Source organism: Rhinopithecus bieti, unplaced genomic scaffold, assembly GCF_001698545.2.
Source record: "Rhinopithecus bieti isolate Rb0 unplaced genomic scaffold, ASM169854v2 scaffold_22042, whole genome shotgun sequence".
Classification (NCBI taxonomy): Eukaryota; Metazoa; Chordata; class Mammalia; order Primates; family Cercopithecidae; genus Rhinopithecus; species Rhinopithecus bieti.
The window spans coordinates 817,952-840,033 of record NW_016810459.1 but is presented as its reverse complement, the minus strand read 5'-3'; the positions used below and the strand labels follow the sequence as shown (position 1 = coordinate 840,033).

Here is a 22,082-nt window from a genome sequence, read left to right as displayed (position 1 = left end):
CACGGGAGCCGCCTGCTGACCCCGTCTCAGAGCTGGACATGAACCCTCACTGGCATAGCTGCATTCTGACACCACCCAAGAGTCACACACTGGCATTGTCACACATGACCACCCAGAGGGACATGGAGTCATGTGACACTGAAATGCACAGTCCTCCACAGTCACACCTGGGTGGTCGAATGCTGACAGTGTCTCTGGCTTGAGGTGATCTGTCTTCTTACTATGGTGGCATAGGGTACAGGCAGGTGGGATGGGAGTTGGTGGGGAGGCTGGGGCAGGACCTGTATATTGTATCTGGGTGAAAGGGGATCTCTCAGAGATTTGTGGGGATGCAGTTGGAGGCACTGATTGGAGACAGTGGGCAAGACTGCAGGTCACCTTCTACCCTCAGCTTCATCCCAGAGGGAGGATAGGGACAGAGAAGGTGGACTGATTGAGAACAAGATGAGGGGACAGGGTAACATGCAGGAGAGAGCTAGTGCACTAAGGAAGGGACAGGTTAGTCAGCTGGGATGGCCACACGGGGAGAGCTCAGGGCTCAGCCATTGGCAGCCTCCCTGCCCTCCCTCTACCTATTTCTGCAGTGAGGGGCAAGGCCTGCCCACAGCCCACAGGACAAGGAACCGTGTCCCTGCAGGGAGAAACAGGGGCCCTCTTAACTTGACCTCCTGCCCCTCTACTGCACTTGAGGCAGCACCTCAAACAGCAACATCAGCTGAGGGTCTGAACTCAAAACTCACCTCGAACGAGGCTCCTTAAGCTCCCTGCCTGCATGATTCCCACCTCATACTCTGTGTCAGTCGGGCTGGGTGAAAGCAGAGAGGGTGAAGGCCTCTCCAGGAACCAGGCATGGAGCAGACCCTGGTGGCTGGGCTCTGCCACCCTCAAGGCTGTGAGTAGTGAGTCGAGGCTTCTATGGCCTCTTCTTTATGAGATCAACAGTGAGACCCAGAGAGATCCTGGCCGCCCCAGGGGCATTGACTGGGCGTCCCTAGGGCCTGCCAGTGGTCTCTACCTTGTGCCCCATGGTCCTGGACATAAGGCCACCTGTCTGAGAGTGTGAGATTGTGTTCTTGTGAGGGTGAGAGCGTGTCCTTGTTTGAGTGCATTTCTCCGTGTGGCTGTATTCTTGTGGGCTGTTCCTCACGTGTGACACTGTCTGTCTGTGTCACATTGCCTGTCTGCATGCCCTTTGTGGGCTGTATCCTTGCGTTTGAGACTGTACTCCACATGTAATTGTATCTCTCTATTTCTCTTCGTGTGTTTGTATTAAACTGTCTCCCTGTGTCCCCAGGGGAACTGCTGTGCCTCCAGGTGATGGTGCCCTTCTTGTATNTGAGTGAATCCTGTGTACTTGCATGGGTGCATGTGGACACTGATGCACACCTACTGGGCTGGGGTTCCCAGGCTCCTAGGGGCACATGGCTGGGGTCAAGGGTGGGCCAGGGTCCCTGACAAGGACTTACATATTAAAATCCTTCATTTTCTCTTGAGCATTGGTGTACAATTACGGAAAAGTCACATCTGACCTGGGTCATGTCCCACTACCCTGACTCGACTGCTCTGAGCTTCCCAGGGCCCAGTGGCAAGGCTCGCCGCAGGGGTGTTGGGGACAGATGACGGATCTGAGCGGCTCCAGAGCATCCAGGTTTCAGGCTGTCTCCCCAGGAGCACAACAGGGGGCTTCCATTCAAAGCAATCTGGAGAAGTACAGACCTCCAATTAAATTAAAACATTACCCTTTCAGTTTACGATGTTTATAGCTAATTAGCTAACTTCACCAGTAAAGTTATTTTTATTTTTATTTTTTTTAGAAAAATGGCCCTGGCATTACCAATATTCTATAACTCATTTGCGGTTGACAACGTTGTGTAGCCAGCAGTCTTATCGAACAGCAAACCACCATAGGTTGCCTTCTACCATCTTAGCAAACCTTTGCCTACAGATGCCAATAATGTTGCTTTCTATTGCCTGAAAGAAGATCTTGAGCCCCATTAAGAAGGGCATTTTGGGGTCAAGATGCCCTGGCCCTAGGGCTGGGATTTCCCAGTCTTGCCTAAGAACAGGAGGGGCTCCCCAGGACAGTCCTGCCTGGGCTGATGCTGTCCCCTCCCCCACCCTGGTTTCTCCCAACAGATGGCTGCTTCTGTCCCGTGGGCCTGCTGCGCTGTGCTTGCTGCTGCCGCTGCAGTTGTCTACACCCAGAGACACAGTCCACAGGGTGAGTGCTCACGGGAGCCGCCTGCTGACCCCCGTCTCAGAGCTGGACATGAACCCTCACTGGCATAGCTGCATTCTGACACCACCCAAGAGTCACACACTGGCATTGTCACACATGACCACCCAGAGGGACATGGAGTCATGTGACACTGAAATGCACAGTCCTCCACAGTCACACCTGGGTGGTCGAATGCTGACAGTGTCTCTGGCTTGAGGTGATCTGTCTTCTTACTATGGTGGCATAGGGTACAGGCAGGTGGGATGGGAGTTGGTGGGGGAGGCTGGGGCAGGACCTGTATATTGTATCTGGGTGAAAGGGGATCTCTCAGAGATTTGTGGGGATGCAGTTGGAGGCACTGATTGGAGACAGTGGGCAAGACTGCAGGTCACCTTCTACCCTCAGCTTCATCCCAGAGGGAGGATAGGGACAGAGAAGGTGGACTGATTGAGAACAAGATGAGGGGACAGGGTAACATGCAGGAGAGAGCTAGTGCACTAAGGAAGGGACAGGTTAGTCAGCTGGGATGGCCACACGGGGGAGAGCTCAGGGCTCAGCCATTGGCAGCCTCCCTGCCCTCCCTCTACCTATTTCTGCAGTGAGGGGCAAGGCCTGCCCACAGCCCACAGGACAAGGAACCGTGTCCCTGCAGGGAGAAACAGGGGCCCTCTTAACTTGACCTCCTGCCCCTCTACTGCACTTGAGGCAGCACCTCAAACAGCAACATCAGCTGAGGGTCTGAACTCAAAACTCACCTCGAACGAGGCTCCTTAAGCTCCCTGCCTGCATGATTCCCACCTCATACTCTGTGTCAGTCGGGCTGGGTGAAAGCAGAGAGGGTGAAGGCCTCTCCAGGAACCAGGCATGGAGCAGACCCTGGTGGCTGGGCTCTGCCACCCTCAAGGCTGTGAGTAGTGAGTCGAGGCTTCTATGGCCTCTTCTTTATGAGATCAACAGTGAGACCCAGAGAGATCCTGGCCGCCCCCAGGGGCATTGACTGGGCGTCCCTAGGGCCTGCCAGTGGTCTCTACCTTGTGCCCCCATGGTCCTGGACATAAGGCCACCTGTCTGAGAGTGTGAGATTGTGTTCTTGTGAGGGTGAGAGCGTGTCCTTGTTTGAGTGCATTTCTCCGTGTGGCTGTATTCTTGTGGGCTGTTCCTCACGTGTGACACTGTCTGTCTGTGTCACATTGCCTGTCTGCATGCCCTTTGTGGGCTGTATCCTTGCGTTTGAGACTGTACTCCACATGTAATTGTATCTCTCTATTTCTCTTCGTGTGTTTGTATTAAACTGTCTCCCTGTGTCCCCAGGGGGAACTGCTGTGCCTCCAGGTGATGGTGCCCTTCTTGTATGTGTACGTGTGATCTCGTATCAGGTGTCACCATCCCTGAAGTGAGACAGTGTCCCTGTGTGACTGTGAACTTGTGACTGTGGCCTTGTGGATGACTGTCCTGCATGTCCTTCTTCTTTAGGGGTGACTGCCCTTGTTACTGTGTATGTGACAAAGTGAAGTTGCTTTAGGATGCCTGGGGGGACTGTTTCTGGCATGTGGTCCCCCTGTGAGCCTGTGTGTGCAGGTGTGAGGGAGCCGTCAGCTCTGTCCCTCTGTGTTCTCCATGTCCATGACCTCATCCTGTCTCTGTCTCTCATCCTGGCTTCTAACAACCTTTTCACAGCTGATTCCTTTGGAGCATTTGTCACCGCGTCAGGGCCAAGAACCCCATCCTCCCCCTGCTGCTTGATTTAATTTCTGAAATGGACAGCACATCAGTAGGGGCACCCACGGGGCGGGAGCAGAGCTGTCCAGAGACAAAAGATTAAATCACTGCCATCTTTGGAGCAGTTGCATGGCTGTGTGTATTGCCATTGTTGTGTTATTGTAGCAGTTGTGACACTGTGTGCTTGTTATGTCCTGTTGCCCCTCCACCTCTCCATTGTGGCCTGTCGTTGTCTTCTGCCATTGTGTTGTCGTTTTTTCATCCTGCCCTGCCCTTACATCATCGGTTTGTCATTACTGTCAGGTTGTGTTTCTACTTTTTTTGTGGAGCAGGCAAGGTGTGGTCGGGAGGTGTTATCCCATAGCCATTGTATAATGTGATGTTGGGTCGCTGTGTCCTTGTGTGGTGACTGTACCTGCTCCCCAGGATTAAGGGCCACACTGGGTCCATGTTAGCATTGAACTGCCTGGTCAGTGTTGATGTGTTGCTGCTGGGACCATGATGGCCACATCCCCTCCCCAAAGGTCAGTTTTCAGCCTCCTCCTCAGGCAGCTGGATGCAAAGTCTCTGCTAGGGGGTGCAGAGAGAGGGGCTTGGCATGTTTCCTGGAAGCTCCAGGTTTTTGGAAGGGAGGCTGGAGGGGGGCTCAGTGACTGGAGGTGGTGGACTGTTGGGGGGGCTCGGTGGCCGGAGTCTTGGACACTGGGCCTCTGGTCAGGGGGAGGCCCCTGTTTAGTGTCTGGTCCAGCCTCACAGCTGTGGCCTCCAAGGCCCCTAGCCACCGCCCTTCCGCCCGTTCATCCTCTGTTCGGCTGGTCCCAGGCTCCACAGACGAGTGGTCAGGGCTGGCTGGGTTTTCTGCTTCCTTCTCCTCTGACAGGGACAGAGAGGCTCAGAGAGGGGCAGGATAGAGACAGGCAGCGAGGGAGAGAGACCCGGAGTCACAGAGAGACCCTGGCACAGCGAGGACAACAGAGGCAGCAAACCAGGACAGACATTCCAGCGCAGAGAAAAGCAGTGCCAAGGAGGGGGCTGCAATGGGGGGAGGGAGTGGCCAGTGGGTCCAAGGGGGATCCCTACACCCCTGCAGTCTTGGTGGTGTTAACAAGTCTAATTAAGAGGCCACTGGCCCAACTTAATTGGCTCGTTAACAGGAATTGCCTCTGAAAATTCCCCAGCTCAGCAGGGTGACTCTCTGGAGGGGAGATGTAAGCGAGTGTTAACGAGGGATCCTGCAGCCCCACCAAACTGCTGCCCCTCCCCTTCCCTTCTCCTCTCCCACCTTCACTCCACAGATCTGGCCAAGGCCTGGGAAGTGTCTGTCCCTCAGGCTTAGTGGGTAGAATGAGAAGGGGGTGTCTTGAGATTCCCATCTCCCTGTCTCTGTGTGCCTGCGTCTTAAATCTGCCTCTGCCCTGCTCGCTTCCCTCACTTCGCGCTGCCTGTCGACAGGTGCTCGCCTCCACCCTTCCATTTCCAGTCTCCTGGGCTCTGTCCATCATGCCTGGGTTGCTGAAGCCAGGGCTGGGGTTTGATTTTGGCTCTGACAGGCTGCTCCTGGGGGCATGAGATGAATGGTCAGAGTGCTCGCTTCATCCCAGCAGCACTGCACCCCCCAAGACCCCAACCTGCCCTACGTAGTTCCTGCCTTGTGAACTTGACATCTGCTAGGAGTTCCCTAGGGTTCCCTGCTGCCCATTCTCCCTTCTCCTGCTGCCACCTGAGCCCTGGATGGCTGAGGGGCAGGTTGTTATGGGATGGCAGGCTGGGCAGACGGAGGAAAAGGAGAGAGACAGGAAGAGAGATGGGGGAGGTGGGGATAGAGACAGGACAGAAAGAGACAAGGATGGGGTGGGGAAGAGAAATAGATAGGGAGACAGAAAAAGGAGTCCAGGAGTGGGCCCCTCAGTGCCAGCTTGCCTGGGTAATGGACGTCAGTGACTGGGCTGAGCCTGTGGGTGGCAAGAGATCAGGGTCATGGGGGTCAGGAAACTTTAAAAAACCCAGGAACTGGAGAGGAACTGGGTTTTCTGTGAGAACTGACCCCTTTCAGCATTATGCAAACTCTCTGTCACATGCAAACACACACACACAGAAGATTGCCCAGTCACACACCTAGCCCCTGTACATGCACACGCATACATTTGGAGACACTCATATACCCACACACTTGCACACTTGAACACTCTTCATCTCCCCAAGACACTCACACAGTCAGACACTGAGCCTCTCATCCTCACTCATGCATCCTCACAGGCTCTTGTCTGAGCACATTCACCTGGGAGTGCTGGGCAGGGCTGTGACCTGTGACTTTTGCCCTCTGCCCTCGCCCCCCACAGAGGCACCCCATGTGCAGTACGAGCGCCTAGGCTCCGACGTGACACTGCCATGTGGGACAGCAAACTGGGATGCAGCAGTGACGTGGCGGGTAAATGGGACAGACCTGGCCCCTGACCTGCTCAACGGCTCTCAGCTGGTGCTCCGTGGCCTGGAACTGGGCCACAGTGGCCTGTACGCCTGCTTCCACCGTGACTCCTGGCACCTGCGCCACCAAGTCCTGCTGCATGTGGGCTGTAAGTGTTGCCCCCACCCCTCATCCAGCCTCCCTCCTTCCTTGAGACCCAGACTCCTAGCCCAGATCAAGTCCCCTTCCTGTTAGGGGGACACGGAGAGGGGAGAGCTGCAGCCTGACCCTTGCCCTCTGATTCTGTCCTGGCCCACTCTTCTGGCCTCTTAGCCCAGTCTTGCCCACTGAGTCCAGACCCCTAGACATTTTGCCCATGATCCCACCCCCGTGGAGATCTTAGGTATCCTAAAACCCTATTCCCTCTGACAGTGTGGGCAGAGAGCTGGTAAGGCATGGCTTACCTGGGACATGAGTGGGGAGAGACCCTCAGGTCACAGATCTGAGCTGGAGGAGCCTCACTGTGTCTGCTCCCACAAGGGCTGGTCAGAGGGCTTCAGGGAGGGAATTGGGATATGTAGTTACACAGGTATAGGCAAGGTGCTCCAGGAGGCCCCAGGGAAGGAGGAAGGCATCCTGGAGTGGGAAGCGAATGGAGACTTGGGAAGCGAATGGTGATTTAGAAGACACATTGAAACATCATTTCTGGCAGAGAGCTGGGTGTGACTGTAGGCCTCAGCAGCTGGGAGGGCACATAAAGGCCACTTGGGCTGGTGTCTGTGTGAAGAGAGAGCTGAAGGAAGGGACAAGGGGCAGATCATGATCCTGGAAGCTGGGCAGTGACAATTTCTGGGTCATGTTCCTAAAAGATCACTCTGAGTGGAGGGAGGCAGGTTGGATGGAGAAAAACCAAGGTAGGAAGGAGGCTGTTACTGGATGCAGGAGAGAGGATGAGGACCTGGAACCAGGGCATGGAGCTGGGGAAGCTGAGAAGGGGCAGTTGGACCTCCAGGAATTGGTGATGGATTGGAGGTGAGAAGGACAGGAGAATAGAGGGTGGGAGGAGTCAAGACAGCTGGAGGGATTCATGACTGCCAACAGGAAGAAAACAGAAGGAAAAGATGATGTGTGCTATTTGAACAGTGTCTTAGTTTGGGTTTCCCTAGAATCAGATCCCAAGATGAGAATTCTTATGCAAGTAGTTTATTTGGCAGGTGAGGAAAATACCATAAAGGAATGGGAAAGTGACACATAAAAAGGAAGTTAAGTTAGTCAATAAAGAGTGAGTTATCCAGACATTGCCTCTTGGCGACTGACGTTAACCACTGAAGGTGCAGATGCAGAACATGCACCTGAGTTGCCCTGCTTGAGGGTAAGGGAGCTGGGATGTGTATATACTAGCTCCTGCCCATCAGTGGTTGAGAGATTCACCTGGGGTGGGAGGGAGGCGCTTTGATTCCCCAGCACTTTTGACCTGATGTCCCAGCAGGCAAAGCAAAAGAAGGCTCTTAGGCGAATAACTGCAGAATTTGGGAGTGAGAAGTATTAATAGTATGGGCAAGGGATCTGCGGCTCCCTAGACATCTGCTGCAGACCTGTTCGGTGGGATCCTTGGAGGACAACCGGGAGTTGAGATGGCTGGTAACCAGTGGGTCTGAGCATCTGGGATTTGGGGAGAGGCCTCTGCTGGAGATGGATATTTGTGGGGGGTTGTCAGCATTAAGGCCATGGGAGGGGGTGAGATGGCCAAGGGAGAGATCGTGGAGTGAAGAGAGAAGAGGACCCAGAACTGAGCCCTAAAGACCATCAGCATGTAAAGAGGTCGATGGAGGGAAATGAGCCACAGAAAGAAATAAGAAGGAGCCAGCAAGAAGGTAGAGGGAAGACCAGGTGAGTGTGATTTGGAAGAGGGATCTGGAGAAGTCAGAATGACAAGGCCATCACCATTGCTGAAGGTGAGGTGGGCAGGCATCCAGATCCCAGCTGCAGGTACCCACCAACAGAGTGAATACTCTGAACATAGTTCCATTTCTTCATTTCTTTTCTCCTGAGCCAATGAATCAAGCTCCTCTGGCCTCATTTTATTTGGGTATGGTTCACCCCACTGCCCAAAAATCATCTCCTAATTCCCTAGAAGCTACCTAAGAGATGTTTAAGGGATCTGGGAGCAGACACTTGCCTCGTTGTCAGAAGACTAGCGTAGACCACCATGCAAAATGTTAGGCTGAAGGGTTGTTCAGGGTCTTCCACAAAAACACTGACCCACCTGTGGGGCTTAAAGAGGTGTGAAAATGTATTTTGGTGGGAATATACCCTTCCCCATGGGAAGGCCTTTTTTTTGGTTATTCTTTAATGTGTCTAAACTGAAGAGATGGCAGTCAAAACCCAACATTTTAGTTGCAAGCCACGGGTGGAGTGACCCCTGTTGGCCAGCTTGAGAAATGCAGGACCAGCCTAGTAATTCTCCTTGGCCCACTATGGGGTCCATCAGAAGTGGAGCACTCGGTCTAGCCCTAGGCCCTTACAGAGGGAAAAGGGCCATTTACCGAGTGCTGTGGAAAAGGATGAATCCAGCTTGGCACTGGTCACCCACATCCCTGTCTTCTCAGTTTGGGTCCCAGAAGTCCTCAGGATGGACAAGGCTGGCTGTGATGGCTGGGCCTTGGTGGCCCTGGACCCCTGTTGCTGATGATGTGATCTTCTTTGAGAGGTCGTCGGAGGGGAATTGGGTCTTGAAGTAATGTCCATAGTCTGTACCCACAGGACATGCCCACAGCTGCCCTGTTGTAACCAGGGCCCAGACCTTTTATATAGAGTGCTCGCTGCCCTCCAGGCCCTGCTGCCAGAGGAAGGCTGGCCGTGAGTTGGCTGTAGCATTAGTTTCAAGTACTTATCTCTCATTGCATTATTTCCTTCTAAAGACCTGGTCAGAGGAACAGGGGATATTAATCATTATCGTCTCAGTCACTTCATATTAGTAACAAGAGACTGGCTTTGGCAACACTCAATATCAAATTATCCTTCCTGCCAGCTATCAGAGAATGACCCCTGATTTATGGGTCATTCAAACCAAAATTATTTAATATTTATCCTAAACATGTGCAATTTTATGTCTCTATTTACAAGGGAACTTGGTCTTAACAGTATTCTGTTGGAAGTCTCCTTAACCAGGCTAATCCCTGAACTGCTTTCTCCTGATCCGCCTTCTTGCTCTAAAGTGGATCCTCATGAGCAGAGCCCTAAGGACTCCTCTCCTTCCTAGGATGACGGAACGACCCCCCACATTAGGAAGCAGGATCACAGTGTTCCTTTAAGTAGCATCTTTTATTTACAAGACACTGCTGATTCTGTATCATTCTGATCTTAAACTAAAACAAACCAGAGATTAAAATGATTTTAAATGGACAGTTCCTTGTCCAGTTTTTTAAAACTTTTATTTGATTGGTTAGGATGGAAGCTCTGGATCCCCTGGTTCAGCACTCCTTTCCCTGTAGCCCTGTTTGGCTGGAAAGGAAAGAGTGGGGAGAAGGCTATGGTCAAAGAAAATGTCTGGGGAGAAATCACAAGTGGGAGGTCGGCGGGGCATTTGGGAGTCCAGAAGTTGGAATGCGTCAAGGGATGCCACGAGATAAGGTTGAACCAGGCCCGAGCTTCGAATGCCAGGCAGGAGGCGGCATGCGGGTGGGGCGTGGGTAGGGCTGGAGTGGAAGGGTCATCCTGCCCCACCCTGCCTGATCAGGCCTGGCCTAGGGTGTGGGCAGCTTGCCCCTCCTCCTCTCTGGGCCGGCGGGCAGGCCTCATGCGTGCCGGGGCTCCAGCCCAGGCGGGCTGGCGAGATGAGAGGAAAACATGCGGTTTGGTGGGCTGGACATGGAAAACAAGTCAATTAGGAGGAAAACAAACAAACCCTGGGCCAGCGGGGCACACGCACGCATGCACACGCGCACACGGCCCCACGTGGGACCTAGGGACACCCTGCCACAGGCTGACACAGTCACTTGGGTGTCTCAAGAGACCCCAAGGGGCAACCCAGATGCCCTGTATGCCCAGAGCCTGATACTGTGACCTGTGTGCATAGGAGCGTTTGCTCACACACTCTAACATGCACTCACACGGTGTTCAGTTCATACGTGTGAACATGCTGGGAATTCCGGGCACCTTCCACACGCACAGTTTGCAAAATACATTCAGCCTCACTTTGCTCCATCACATACGCACTGCCTCATGTATGAGCTCTAGCTGTCTCTGTTCAGACACAATGGCACATTTACAGGCACTCTTACAGAGTACCTTGGCCACACAGCCTTGCACATAGGGATGGTATAAAAATTGAACAGCCGAACCCTGAGTCATGTGCAAAAACAGTCACCCAGTCCCACACANTTTTTGGTTATTCTTTAATGTGTCTAAACTGAAGAGATGGCAGTCAAAACCCAACATTTTAGTTGCAAGCCACGGGTGGAGTGACCCCTGTTGGCCAGCTTGAGAAATGCAGGACCAGCCTAGTAATTCTCCTTGGCCCACTATGGGGTCCATCAGAAGTGGAGCACTCGGTCTAGCCCTAGGCCCTTACAGAGGGAAAAGGGCCATTTACCGAGTGCTGTGGAAAAAGGATGAATCCAGCTTGGCACTGGTCACCCACATCCCTGTCTTCTCAGTTTGGGTCCCAGAAGTCCTCAGGATGGACAAGGCTGGCTGTGATGGCTGGGCCTTGGTGGCCCTGGACCCCTGTTGCTGATGATGTGATCTTCTTTGAGAGGTCGTCGGAGGGGAATTGGGTCTTGAAGTAATGTCCATAGTCTGTACCCACAGGACATGCCCACAGCTGCCCTGTTGTAACCAGGGCCCAGACCTTTTATATAGAGTGCTCGCTGCCCTCCAGGCCCTGCTGCCAGAGGAAGGCTGGCCGTGAGTTGGCTGTAGCATTAGTTTCAAGTACTTATCTCTCATTGCATTATTTCCTTCTAAAGACCTGGTCAGAGGAACAGGGGATATTAATCATTATCGTCTCAGTCACTTCATATTAGTAACAAGAGACTGGCTTTGGCAACACTCAATATCAAATTATCCTTCCTGCCAGCTATCAGAGAATGACCCCTGATTTATGGGTCATTCAAACCAAAAATTATTTAATATTTATCCTAAACATGTGCAATTTTTATGTCTCTATTTACAAGGGAACTTGGTCTTAACAGTATTCTGTTGGAAGTCTCCTTAACCAGGCTAATCCCTGAACTGCTTTCTCCTGATCCGCCTTCTTGCTCTAAAGTGGATCCTCATGAGCAGAGCCCTAAGGACTCCTCTCCTTCCTAGGATGACGGAACGACCCCCCACATTAGGAAGCAGGATCACAGTGTTCCTTTAAGTAGCATCTTTTTATTTACAAGACACTGCTGATTCTGTATCATTCTGATCTTAAACTAAAACAAACCAGAGATTAAAATGATTTTTAAATGGACAGTTCCTTGTCCAGTTTTTTAAAACTTTTATTTGATTGGTTAGGATGGAAGCTCTGGATCCCCTGGTTCAGCACTCCTTTCCCTGTAGCCCTGTTTGGCTGGAAAGGAAAGAGTGGGGAGAAGGCTATGGTCAAAGAAAATGTCTGGGGAGAAATCACAAGTGGGAGGTCGGCGGGGCATTTGGGAGTCCAGAAGTTGGAATGCGTCAAGGGATGCCACGAGATAAGGTTGAACCAGGCCCGAGCTTCGAATGCCAGGCAGGAGGCGGCATGCGGGTGGGGCGTGGGTAGGGCTGGAGTGGAAGGGTCATCCTGCCCCACCCTGCCTGATCAGGCCTGGCCTAGGGTGTGGGCAGCTTGCCCCTCCTCCTCTCTGGGCCGGCGGGCAGGCCTCATGCGTGCCGGGGGCTCCAGCCCAGGCGGGCTGGCGAGATGAGAGGAAAAACATGCGGTTTGGTGGGCTGGACATGGAAAAACAAGTCAATTAGGAGGAAAACAAACAAACCCTGGGCCAGCGGGGGCACACGCACGCATGCACACGCGCACACGGCCCCACGTGGGACCTAGGGACACCCTGCCACAGGCTGACACAGTCACTTGGGTGTCTCAAGAGACCCCCAAGGGGCAACCCAGATGCCCTGTATGCCCAGAGCCTGATACTGTGACCTGTGTGCATAGGAGCGTTTGCTCACACACTCTAACATGCACTCACACGGTGTTCAGTTCATACGTGTGAACATGCTGGGAATTCCGGGCACCTTCCACACGCACAGTTTGCAAAATACATTCAGCCTCACTTTGCTCCATCACATACGCACTGCCTCATGTATGAGCTCTAGCTGTCTCTGTTCAGACACAATGGCACATTTACAGGCACTCTTACAGAGTACCTTGGCCACACAGCCTTGCACATAGGGATGGTCTCAAAATTGAACAGCCTCACCCTGAGTCATGTGCAAACACAGTCATCCAGTCCCACACAGCCTCCCATCATACAGTTACACAACTGCCCAGAGTCTCACAGTTACACACGCGGAACCTCTCACAGTTACACACAGCCTTGCAATCGCAGCTTCTTAAAAACAGCTTTTTCTCCAACTCACAACACACTCACAACAGGCATCCTGATCCCACACTGTCCTACAATCTCACAGCACCCCCACCTCCACCCACCCGGCCCCTCAGCTGGGCTCCAGCTGCAGCAAGTCACTCCTTTTCTTCCTTTTGTTTTTCTTTCCTCCTTTTCCCTCTGAGAAACCTGGTCCCTGTCAGGAAACCCAAGCCCTTCCCTGCTCAGGGCCCAGGGCCAGGCAGGAGTAGCCAGATGACAGACAAAGCCCCCAGTCGGCCCCCCAACCCCCACCCCACCGTGACCTCCCCAGTCAGGGAGAGGAACTGGCGTGAGGGGGAGGTTGGAAGGGGAGGCTGGTCTGAGGGGGGAGGACAGTTGGGGAGTGGAGGAGCCTGGTCAGTGGGGAGGCTGGCCGGGGGTGGGGGCCTGTGAGTCCAGTGCTGTGGCCCGCTCTGCCCTCCGAGGAGTCCTGGGCAGCAGGGAGCTGACTCTGCAGGCTCCGATCCCCACCCCACCCCCAGCGCCCTTCCCCTTCCTGGGGGTAAGGAGGGCGGTGGCAGGAGCGGGGAGTGGAGGCTTCTCGGCCGACCTCGGAATGTCCTTTCCTCCTGGGGTGGCTGCCAACTCTGGCCTGGCCAACAGGCCCCCAGAAGGCACTTCCTGTGTCCTTGGCCGCCCCCCGCCCCACCCCCAGGCAGAGTTCTGCACCCGTGGGCAGACAGGGAAGAGACACTAAAGGCACACAGGATGAACATGGAATGACACGAGATGGACACAGGGCCTGGAAGGCTTCTCAAGGGAGGCGGACAGTGGAGGGCAGAACGCAGGTTGGCCCTGTGGGGTCTCAACTGGGCCCTGCTTTCCCCGACAAGCCTGGGGAATGGAGCTGCCTCCGCCCACAGCATTGCCCCCTCCACCTGGAGTTCTCCTGATGCCTCTCTGTCCCCTCACCTCTTCTGCTGCAAAGCCAGATCTGGATCCTGGGGGTTCTGCCCCAGGCCCCTCCCAGCATCACGCATACTGGACACGCACACGCAATCACACAGAGTCACTCACAGTCACGTGCACACTGTGGATGGAAGCCCACTGTTCCCCTGTGTCACCATGGCCACTCTACAAGCATAGACATGCACTCCCCTTCACTGTCCCTGGCTTATTGAGCTGCCCCCTCCCATTTCCTGTCCACCTGTCAGGCCGGGGGCGGAGGAGGGGGGAGGCACAGGAGGGAGGTGTCAGTGTCCCTGGAGCCACAGACGGACATTCCTTGCTTGGGTCAGATCACATAAGCTGCCTCCTTCCAGGAACCTGAGCCGCCTGTCCTCACGCCTTACCCAATGCCTGAGGGTGGGACAGCTGGGCTAAGTGCTCACGGCAGCAAAAAAGAGTGCGGGCTAGACTGCAGAAAGGACTTCCCAAGTGTGTGTATATAGGGTTACCCCTGTCCTGGGGTTTAGTCCCAGCTCTGGCTTACTGTCTGACCTTGAGAGGTCCCTATCCCTCTCTGGGCCTTCCTATTTCAGAGTCGAGGGCAGCTGCTTACCGTGTAAAGGGCTTCTTAAAGGGTCTGCGATGAAGATGCTGGGGGCTGGCACTGGGATGAGGTACACACAAAGGGAACAGCAGCTTCCTTTCAACAGGCACTTGTACACACACACAATCACACAGACACGCAGATTCACACACATCCACATAGCTGCTCCTATGGATCCCTGGTCACTCATTCATGTCACATAGAGACATGTATGTAGCATGTATACCCCTGCATGCAGACATCTACAAACACAGATATGCATACAAACAGCTGCCCAGTGCCGTTCCTGTGTAGCCACCAGGCCTGTCTTTGTGTCTCCATCTCTACTGAGGGAAGTCTGGGGTGTCTCTTCTCCAGGAAGTGCACCCGATACTCCAGCAGTCGGAGGACCCATTCAAGACTCCCCTCGTCTCCGCAGCACAGTCTTCCTCTGGGAGTGGACACAAAGTGGCAGGAGATGTGGGGCTGGGGCCGATTCCCCCAGACATCACCTCCATCCTGTGATTGATGAGTTGAGGCCAGCAGCCCCCTGCTCCCCACGGTTCCTGCCTCCATTGAGCAGGTGGAGGGGGGGGTTCCCTGTCCGCACAGCCCTTGTTTTTCTTTAATTAAACATCTGGCTCTCTGTGGCCTGGGAAGCCTCAGACCCTCGCTGACAGCCTCCCCCCCCCAACTTTGGCATCGATGATGGGTTGAGGGGGGAGAGCTGGGGCTCTGGGGCCCACCTGTCCCCATACAGTGCAGGGGACTGGGAGCTCCAAGAATGCCCTGACCATACTGTCCTCACCCCCAGTGCCGCCGCGGGAGCCTGTGCTCAGCTGCCGCTCCAACACTTACCCCAAGGGCTTCTACTGCAGCTGGCATCTGCCCACCCCCACCTACATTCCCAACACCTTCAATGTGACTGTGCTGTGAGTAGCTGTGCCTGTGACCCGGGTCCAGCCCTGACCTCTGACCTCTACCCCCTTCCCACCACCATGCCCTCCGTCCATATCCCAGCCCTGCCTTGGGCTTGACCTTCCCTCAACCTCTACCCCATCTGACCCTTCATGTTGGTAACAGTACCTGGGCCTCACCTCTCCCCAGGCATGGCTCCAAAATTATGGTCTGTGAGAAGGACCCAGCCCTCAAGAACCGCTGCCACATTCGCTACATGCACCTGTTCTCCACCATCAAGTACAAGGTCTCTATAAGTGTCAGCAATGCCCTGGGCCACAATGCCACAGCTATCACCTTTGATGAGTTCACCATTGGTAAGTGTAGTGGTTGGGGGAACCTGCTGCCTACTCCAGTGGGAATGTAAGTGGATGTGTGCCAGAGGCACATGAACATTGGTGGGGATGTCTACATGCATGCACATGTATACATGGCATGTGCATGCCTTTGCACAGGTATGTACAGTGCACATATATGTGCACATATATGCATGACATATATACCTGTGAACGTGTAAGTGAATGTCCTTTACCTGAAGGGCCGAGAGACCTGTACAGCAGCTNGCAATGCCCTGGGCCACAATGCCACAGCTATCACCTTTGATGAGTTCACCATTGGTAAGTGTAGTGGTTGGGGGAACCTGCTGCCTACTCCAGTGGGAATGTAAGTGGATGTGTGCCAGAGGCACATGAACATTGGTGGGGATGTCTACATGCATGCACATGTATACATGGCATGTGCATGCCTTTGCACAGGTATGTACAGTGCACATATATGTGCACATATATGCATGACATATATACCTGTGAACGTGTAAGTGAATGTCCTTTACCTGAAGGGCCGAGAGACCTGTACAGCAGCTCTTCCGATCATTTTTCTGGCTCCCAGAACATGCAGCAGGGGGAAGTGGGGGCAGGCTGGGCCAGACCCTTGTGCAGCTGCAGCCTCCACCACCACTCCCCCAACTCTAATGGCTTCCTTACGGCCTGTGATGAATGAGGTGTCAGAACAGGAGACAGGACTGGGACAGATACCGTCCTCCCCCTGACGCCCCCATCCCAGCCAGACCTTCTACCTGCCCCTGCCCTATTCCAGGCAGGCTTTCTGCCTGCTATTCCTCCACCCCAGCCAGATCTTCTGCCTGCCCCTGTCTTCTCCCCAGACCCCATGACTGGATCCCTAGCCAGAGTATTTCTACATAAGCTGGGCCCTTACGCACTCCCATCAGATCCCCAGCCTACCTCCAGATCTGCAACACCTGTGGACTCTTTTACTCTTGACCCAGGTCTTAGTTTGGAACTGGAAAAGTTGAAGTGAAAAACCAGGCTTGGGGGAGTGTGTGATGCTGGGGTAGGAGGGGGTAATCCAGGTGACAGTGGGGGTGACAGTGGTAACTATGGAGGCATCATATTGGCTTAGTTACTGGGATGCAGGTCAGTATGAGGATAGGGTTGGGATGATGGGATGATGAGATGAAATTTGGGATGTTGATATGAAGAGTTGGTGACAGTGACTGTAGTGACAGCCATTGGTGATGATGGGGATATCAGACTTGGAAGTAATGAGATAGTTTTCTATGGTAGCTACCAGAATTGACAACAGAGAAGAGGCATGGTGACTATGATATTGATGACAATGGTTGGCAATATGAGAGGGTCAACATGGTGGCTGGAGTTGACAAAGTGGGTTGTTGCCAGAGATGAGTGTAGTAATGAAGCTATGTCTCCTGAACAGTGAAGCCTGATCCTCCAGAAAATGTGGTAGCCCGGCCAGTGCCCAGCAACCCTCGCCGACTGGAGGTGACGTGGCAGACCCCCTCGACCTGGCCTGACCCTGAGTCTTTTCCTCTCAAATTCTTTCTGCGCTACCGACCCCTCATCCTGGACCAGTGGCAGCATGTGAGTGCCCTGCCCTGTCAAGATCCTGGGTGCCTGAGTTAGAATCATGTGGAGTGAGTGGCACCCATATCCCATGTGGCAGCAGATCCAGTGTGAGACCTGATGAGTCAGGCTCTCTGTGGGGAAAAGGGACCAGGTGGGCCTGGGAGAATGGATGGAGCTGAGGCAGGTGTCCTTAGGGGTTCCCAGTGACCCCTGTTAGTGCAGTGGGAACACATATGTCTTTTGTGGCTCCCCAGGATAGTGGAGAGAAATGCAGGAAGGGAGACAGTGGGCAGGACAGGAAAGGCTCCCTTTCCTTACCTCAGCCTGACCAGACATCTCCCTCTTTCAGCCCTGAAAGACATCTCCCCCTTTACACTCTGGCCCAGGCTCTGGGCCTGTGCTGGCCCCAAGGGGTCAGGATCAGGCAGTGGGGTCAAGCCTGGTCCAGGGTGAGTTTAGGCCCTGACTGGCATCAGAACTCCAAAGTCAGACCCAGCTTAGGGGTCAGCTTGAGGCTATGAGTTGGAAGGTAGCCTGGCTGGGAACCAAGTAGTAGACAAGAATCAGTATGGGGTCGGACTATGGTCTGGATCAAGCTACAATAGAGAGCTCTGGGGAACAGCCAGAGGTTTGGGGCAGACTTGGAGTTCTCTTGCTTTAAGCACCCTGGGCCCATAGGGTTTTGGGCACTCTGTGTGGCCCATGAGGCCTGTAGGCTAGGACTGGGGTTGGGAGGGTACTCCATGGGACAACCCAGGCTGGTTCCTGGGGGTCAACTTGTACCCCTACCTCATCTACCAGGCTCCAACTCCAGCTCGTCATGCCCCTATCCCGTCTGGCCTTTAAAGCGTGTAATTCGATTCCTGGGTGCCTGTCCCCCACAAAGCCTACTCATGCACTCACATGTTCCCTGACAGAGTCCGGAGTCCCTCCTGCCTGGCCAGCTGCCCGCGCCTAATGCATTGCTAATAACCAGGGTCTAGTTTCACAAGCCCCCCCTCCCCCGCTAACGAGCTACAGGCAGCAGCCCTGCACTTCGCAGCGCACACGCCTTGCAGTGGACCTGGCACACTGCCCACCACACACACGGGAACATGCACACACGCGCGGCTCCCAGCAGGAATCATACGCCATACGTGTATGCAACTAACATGCCAAGACCATGCGCAAAACTGACCCCCACACTGAGGTGGGAAGAGCAAAGTGTGCAGGCTCTGTGGCGAGAACACACGTGGCCTGTAGCTCATCCTGGCCCCATTCCGTGTCTCACTGGCACTGGGGCTGGCTAGATTTATGGTTCTTTTCATCTAAAGTTTTGCTCTGAACAGAGTCTATTCTCCCCAATCCTTGACCTTGGGGAGAGGCAGGTGTATGACTGGGAGGGGCGAGAAGGGCAGAACAGAGAAAAACATTTTCAGGAGGAAAATCCAGACCAGGAATTGCAAAAGAATGGGCCCTGGACAGGGGCTGTCTCAGCATGGACAAGAGAGAGGCAAGTACAGGGACCCAGCATGGGTTCTCTACAGCTCCTGCCCTGGCCCTAAGTGGACAGGGAGGCCTGGAAGGCGTGTCGGGCGTCTGCTCCAGCAGACCAAGGAGGACTCCCAGGGGAGGCCAATGTCAGTGACTAGGGAGTTCCTGTCAGTTGAGAAGCCTTTCTCTTGAGAGGGAGGATGAAGGGATCACTGATAACCTCGCAAGAAGGATCCTGATCTAGGATATGTGGCCCCCAGGAGAGCCCACAATGAGGCGGCAATTTGATCTGTTCCCCATGGCTCCCTCCCTGTGGGGAGACTGACATGGAGGTCTGCGGTCTAATCCCGGCAGGAGGGAGACAGAGCTGAAGGAGCTGAGCAGAAAGGGACTGGGGTGCCAAAGGTGGAACTGGGACCCTGGCTCCAGGAGAAGAGGGTCTTTGGGACCCTCCGATCTTCCAGGGCTGAGATTAGGATTTACTGAGCCCAGGGTCTGGGCCCAAAAGGTGTCTCACCATGACCCTGACCTTTACCACCGTTATCAGGGCCACAGGCTGAGCACATGCCCCGACACACATACACACATACACACATGTGTGCATGCACTCACAGCCTGTCAGGTCAGATAGCCCAGACCCCAGTTTTCTGGGGGGAAGATTGGAACAGGGACCAAAAAAGCCCTGAAGCCAGACGTGGCCCAGAGCGGCCCCCTCCTCCGCCCCCACCGGCTGCCCCTGTTTACGAGGCGGCTTAATGAGGCAGCGGGTGCCGCTGAGATGAACCAGAGCCCAGCCTGGGCCTGGAAGGGGCGCCGGACAGGCAGCCCGGCCTGGAGGGTTGGGGGAGACCAGCAGGATGGGGCCGGCGGGGCAGGAGTGGGGTTGCGATGCCTCCAGGAGGAAATGGAGCAGCTGTTCTGTGCCCTGCGGCCCCAGGGGCTGTCCCCCACCCCTTTCTGCCCCAGCAGGGTGATAATCACACTGAGGCCTTCCTGAGGGGAGGCTCAGCTGGGGCCGGGCTGGTAGGTGCCTTGGGCATCTGGGAACCCAGGCTCTGGCTAGAAGCCATGGTAATGACAGCGCCGGCTGAAGTGCATTTGGTGCTGTCGTCATGCGTTGGTCCTTATTGTAACCCTAAGAGATGGATACTCTCATGAACGCCGTTTTACAGATGAGGATGGCAAGGTGTGAGGATATTAAGTAACTTGGTCACCTCACTACTAAGGGATGGGGCCAAATTTGAAACTCAGGCAGCCTAGCTCCAGTCAGTGTGTGGAACCTCCCCTCTCAGTGGCTTCCTGGTGGGAGAAGAGGGTGGCACTACCATCTCCTTTCACCCCCTGCCCTTGCCACCTCCAGGCTGGGACTGTGGTCAGGATTCAGCCAGGCTGGGGACTGTGAGAGAGCAGGGGCAACAGCAGAGTCGTAGGCACAGGGCAAAGACCTCCTTATTATCCCCTGGGGTGTTTCTGGTCTCCTTGAAGATGTCATTACTCTCCTTCAGGGACAACTGCTCTCCCGTGGGGTCTCCTCCCTAAGATGTCCCCAATCTCTGGCAAGAATATTCTCCATGTCCTCCTTCTCCTCCAGGGAAGTCCTCACTGTCCCCAGAGCACTTCACTCGCCCCTCCCCAGAGGCATGCTCACTTCCTCTGGAGGGACCTCATCCTCCTAGCCCCCAGGTGTGTCCTTACCCCCACCCCATGGTCTGGCTGCAGGTGGAGCTGTCTGATGGCACAGCACACACCATCACAGATGCCTATGCCGGGAAGGAGTACATTATCCAGGTGGCAGCCAAGGACAATGAAATTGGGACATGGAGTGACTGGAGCGTGGCTGCCCATGCTACGCCCTGGACTGAGGAACCGCGACACCTCACTACGGAGGCCCAGGCCGTGGGTGAGCTTGCTCCTGCCCTACCTCCTGGCTCTGCTGTCCTGGAGGCCTGTGGTAGAACCTGTGGCCTGGTTCTACCCTGCTGCCTCCAGCCTCTGCTCCCGGGGTAGCCACACTCTGTGGCAGCCACACTTCTGCCTGTCTGTCCAACCCCTGCCATTCCTGGTCCATGCTATCTGGACATCGTTGGTAGGGGTCATTGGGTGGAGGGGTTATCTGTGAGCCTTGGGAAGCAGGATCTGCCTGATGGGGGAGGCGTACCAGTCTGATGCAGGAAGCAGAACGGTATGTCTCATGAGCCCCCAGATCTGGATAGGACCCCAGCCCTGGCCTTGCCCTGAGTTTCCCCCATGTTCCCCAGAGACCACGACCAGCACCACCAGCTCCCTGGCACCCCACCTACCACGAAGATCTGTGACCCGGGGAGCTGGGCAGCGGCGGGGGACCCTCGGCACCCTTCTTGGTCAGCATCCCCATCACTCTGGCCCTGGCTGCCGCTGCTGCCACTGCCAGCAGTCTCATGATCTGGTAGGTTGAGTGAGGCTGGGTGGCAGAGGGAGCCGAGGGAACCCCCATTCCAGTCCCCTCCCTGACAGGCCCATGCCTGTCTCTGCAGAGCCCGGCACCCCATGAGGACATGCAGAGCACCTGCAGAGGAGCAGGAGGCCGGAGCTGAGCCTGCAGACCCCGGTTTCTATTTTGCACACGGGCAGGAGGACCTTTTGCATTCTCTTCAGACACAATTTGTGGAGACCCTCGGCGGGCCCGGGCCTGCCGCCCCCCAGCCCTGCCGCACCAAGCTGGCCCTCCTTCCTCCCTCGGGGGAGGTGGGCCATGCAGCTAACCCACCCACCAAAGACCACCTCACCCTGGCCCCTTGGGCTGGACCCTCCAATGCCAGCGACTCCCAGGAGCCCTTGGGGCACGTGAGGGGAGCCTCTCACATCCGATTTCTCCTCCTGCCCCAGCCTCCTGTCTATCCCAGGGTCTCTGTTGCCACCGTCAGATTATAAGCTCCTGATGCTGGGGGGCCCAGCCATCCCCCTCCCCCCAGCGCCCACACTTTTCAGTCCCCTCCCCTCTGCCCTGTTTTGTACACCCCTCCCCTGACCCTGCTCCTATCCCACAGTATTTAATGCCCTGTCAGTCCCTTCTAGTCTGACTCAATGGTAACTTGCTGTATTTGAATTTTTTATAGATGTATATACAGGGTGGGGGGGTGGGGGGTTCTCATTAAACGTCACCATTTCATGAGTCCTTGAAACAGATACGCTTTGGGAGGGTACCCCTCTTCCAAGGACCCTGCCCCTTCCAGGGCTGGTGGAGGAAAGAAATTGTGGTTGGGGAAGGTGGGGAGAGGTGTTCAGCTTTCAGGCCAGTGTATCTGGTAACAGTGTTGTCTACTTCTTGGCGGGTAGGGCTTCCCTGGAGCACAGGGTTGCAGCCAGGGAAAAATTGTGGGAAATGAGTGATCCCGTGGGGTATCCAGTC

At 54.8% G+C, this 22,082-nt stretch overlaps 1 protein-coding gene across 1 annotated transcript; it reads left to right on the top strand.

Moving 5' to 3' along the window:
* The first annotated feature begins 1,453 nt into the window (after positions 1-1,453).
* CNTFR (ciliary neurotrophic factor receptor) lies at positions 1,454-21,846 on the top strand. Its single transcript, XM_017892093.1, is given in 10 exon segments — positions 1,454-2,221; positions 6,277-6,510; positions 15,196-15,313; positions 15,489-15,655; positions 17,073-17,236; positions 20,414-20,594; positions 20,953-20,982; positions 20,985-21,014; positions 21,017-21,119; positions 21,208-21,846. Coding segments are annotated over 10 exon segments (1,113 nt in total). The 5' UTR covers positions 1,454-2,136; the 3' UTR covers positions 21,209-21,846.
* Positions 21,847-22,082: the final 236 nt, after the last annotated feature.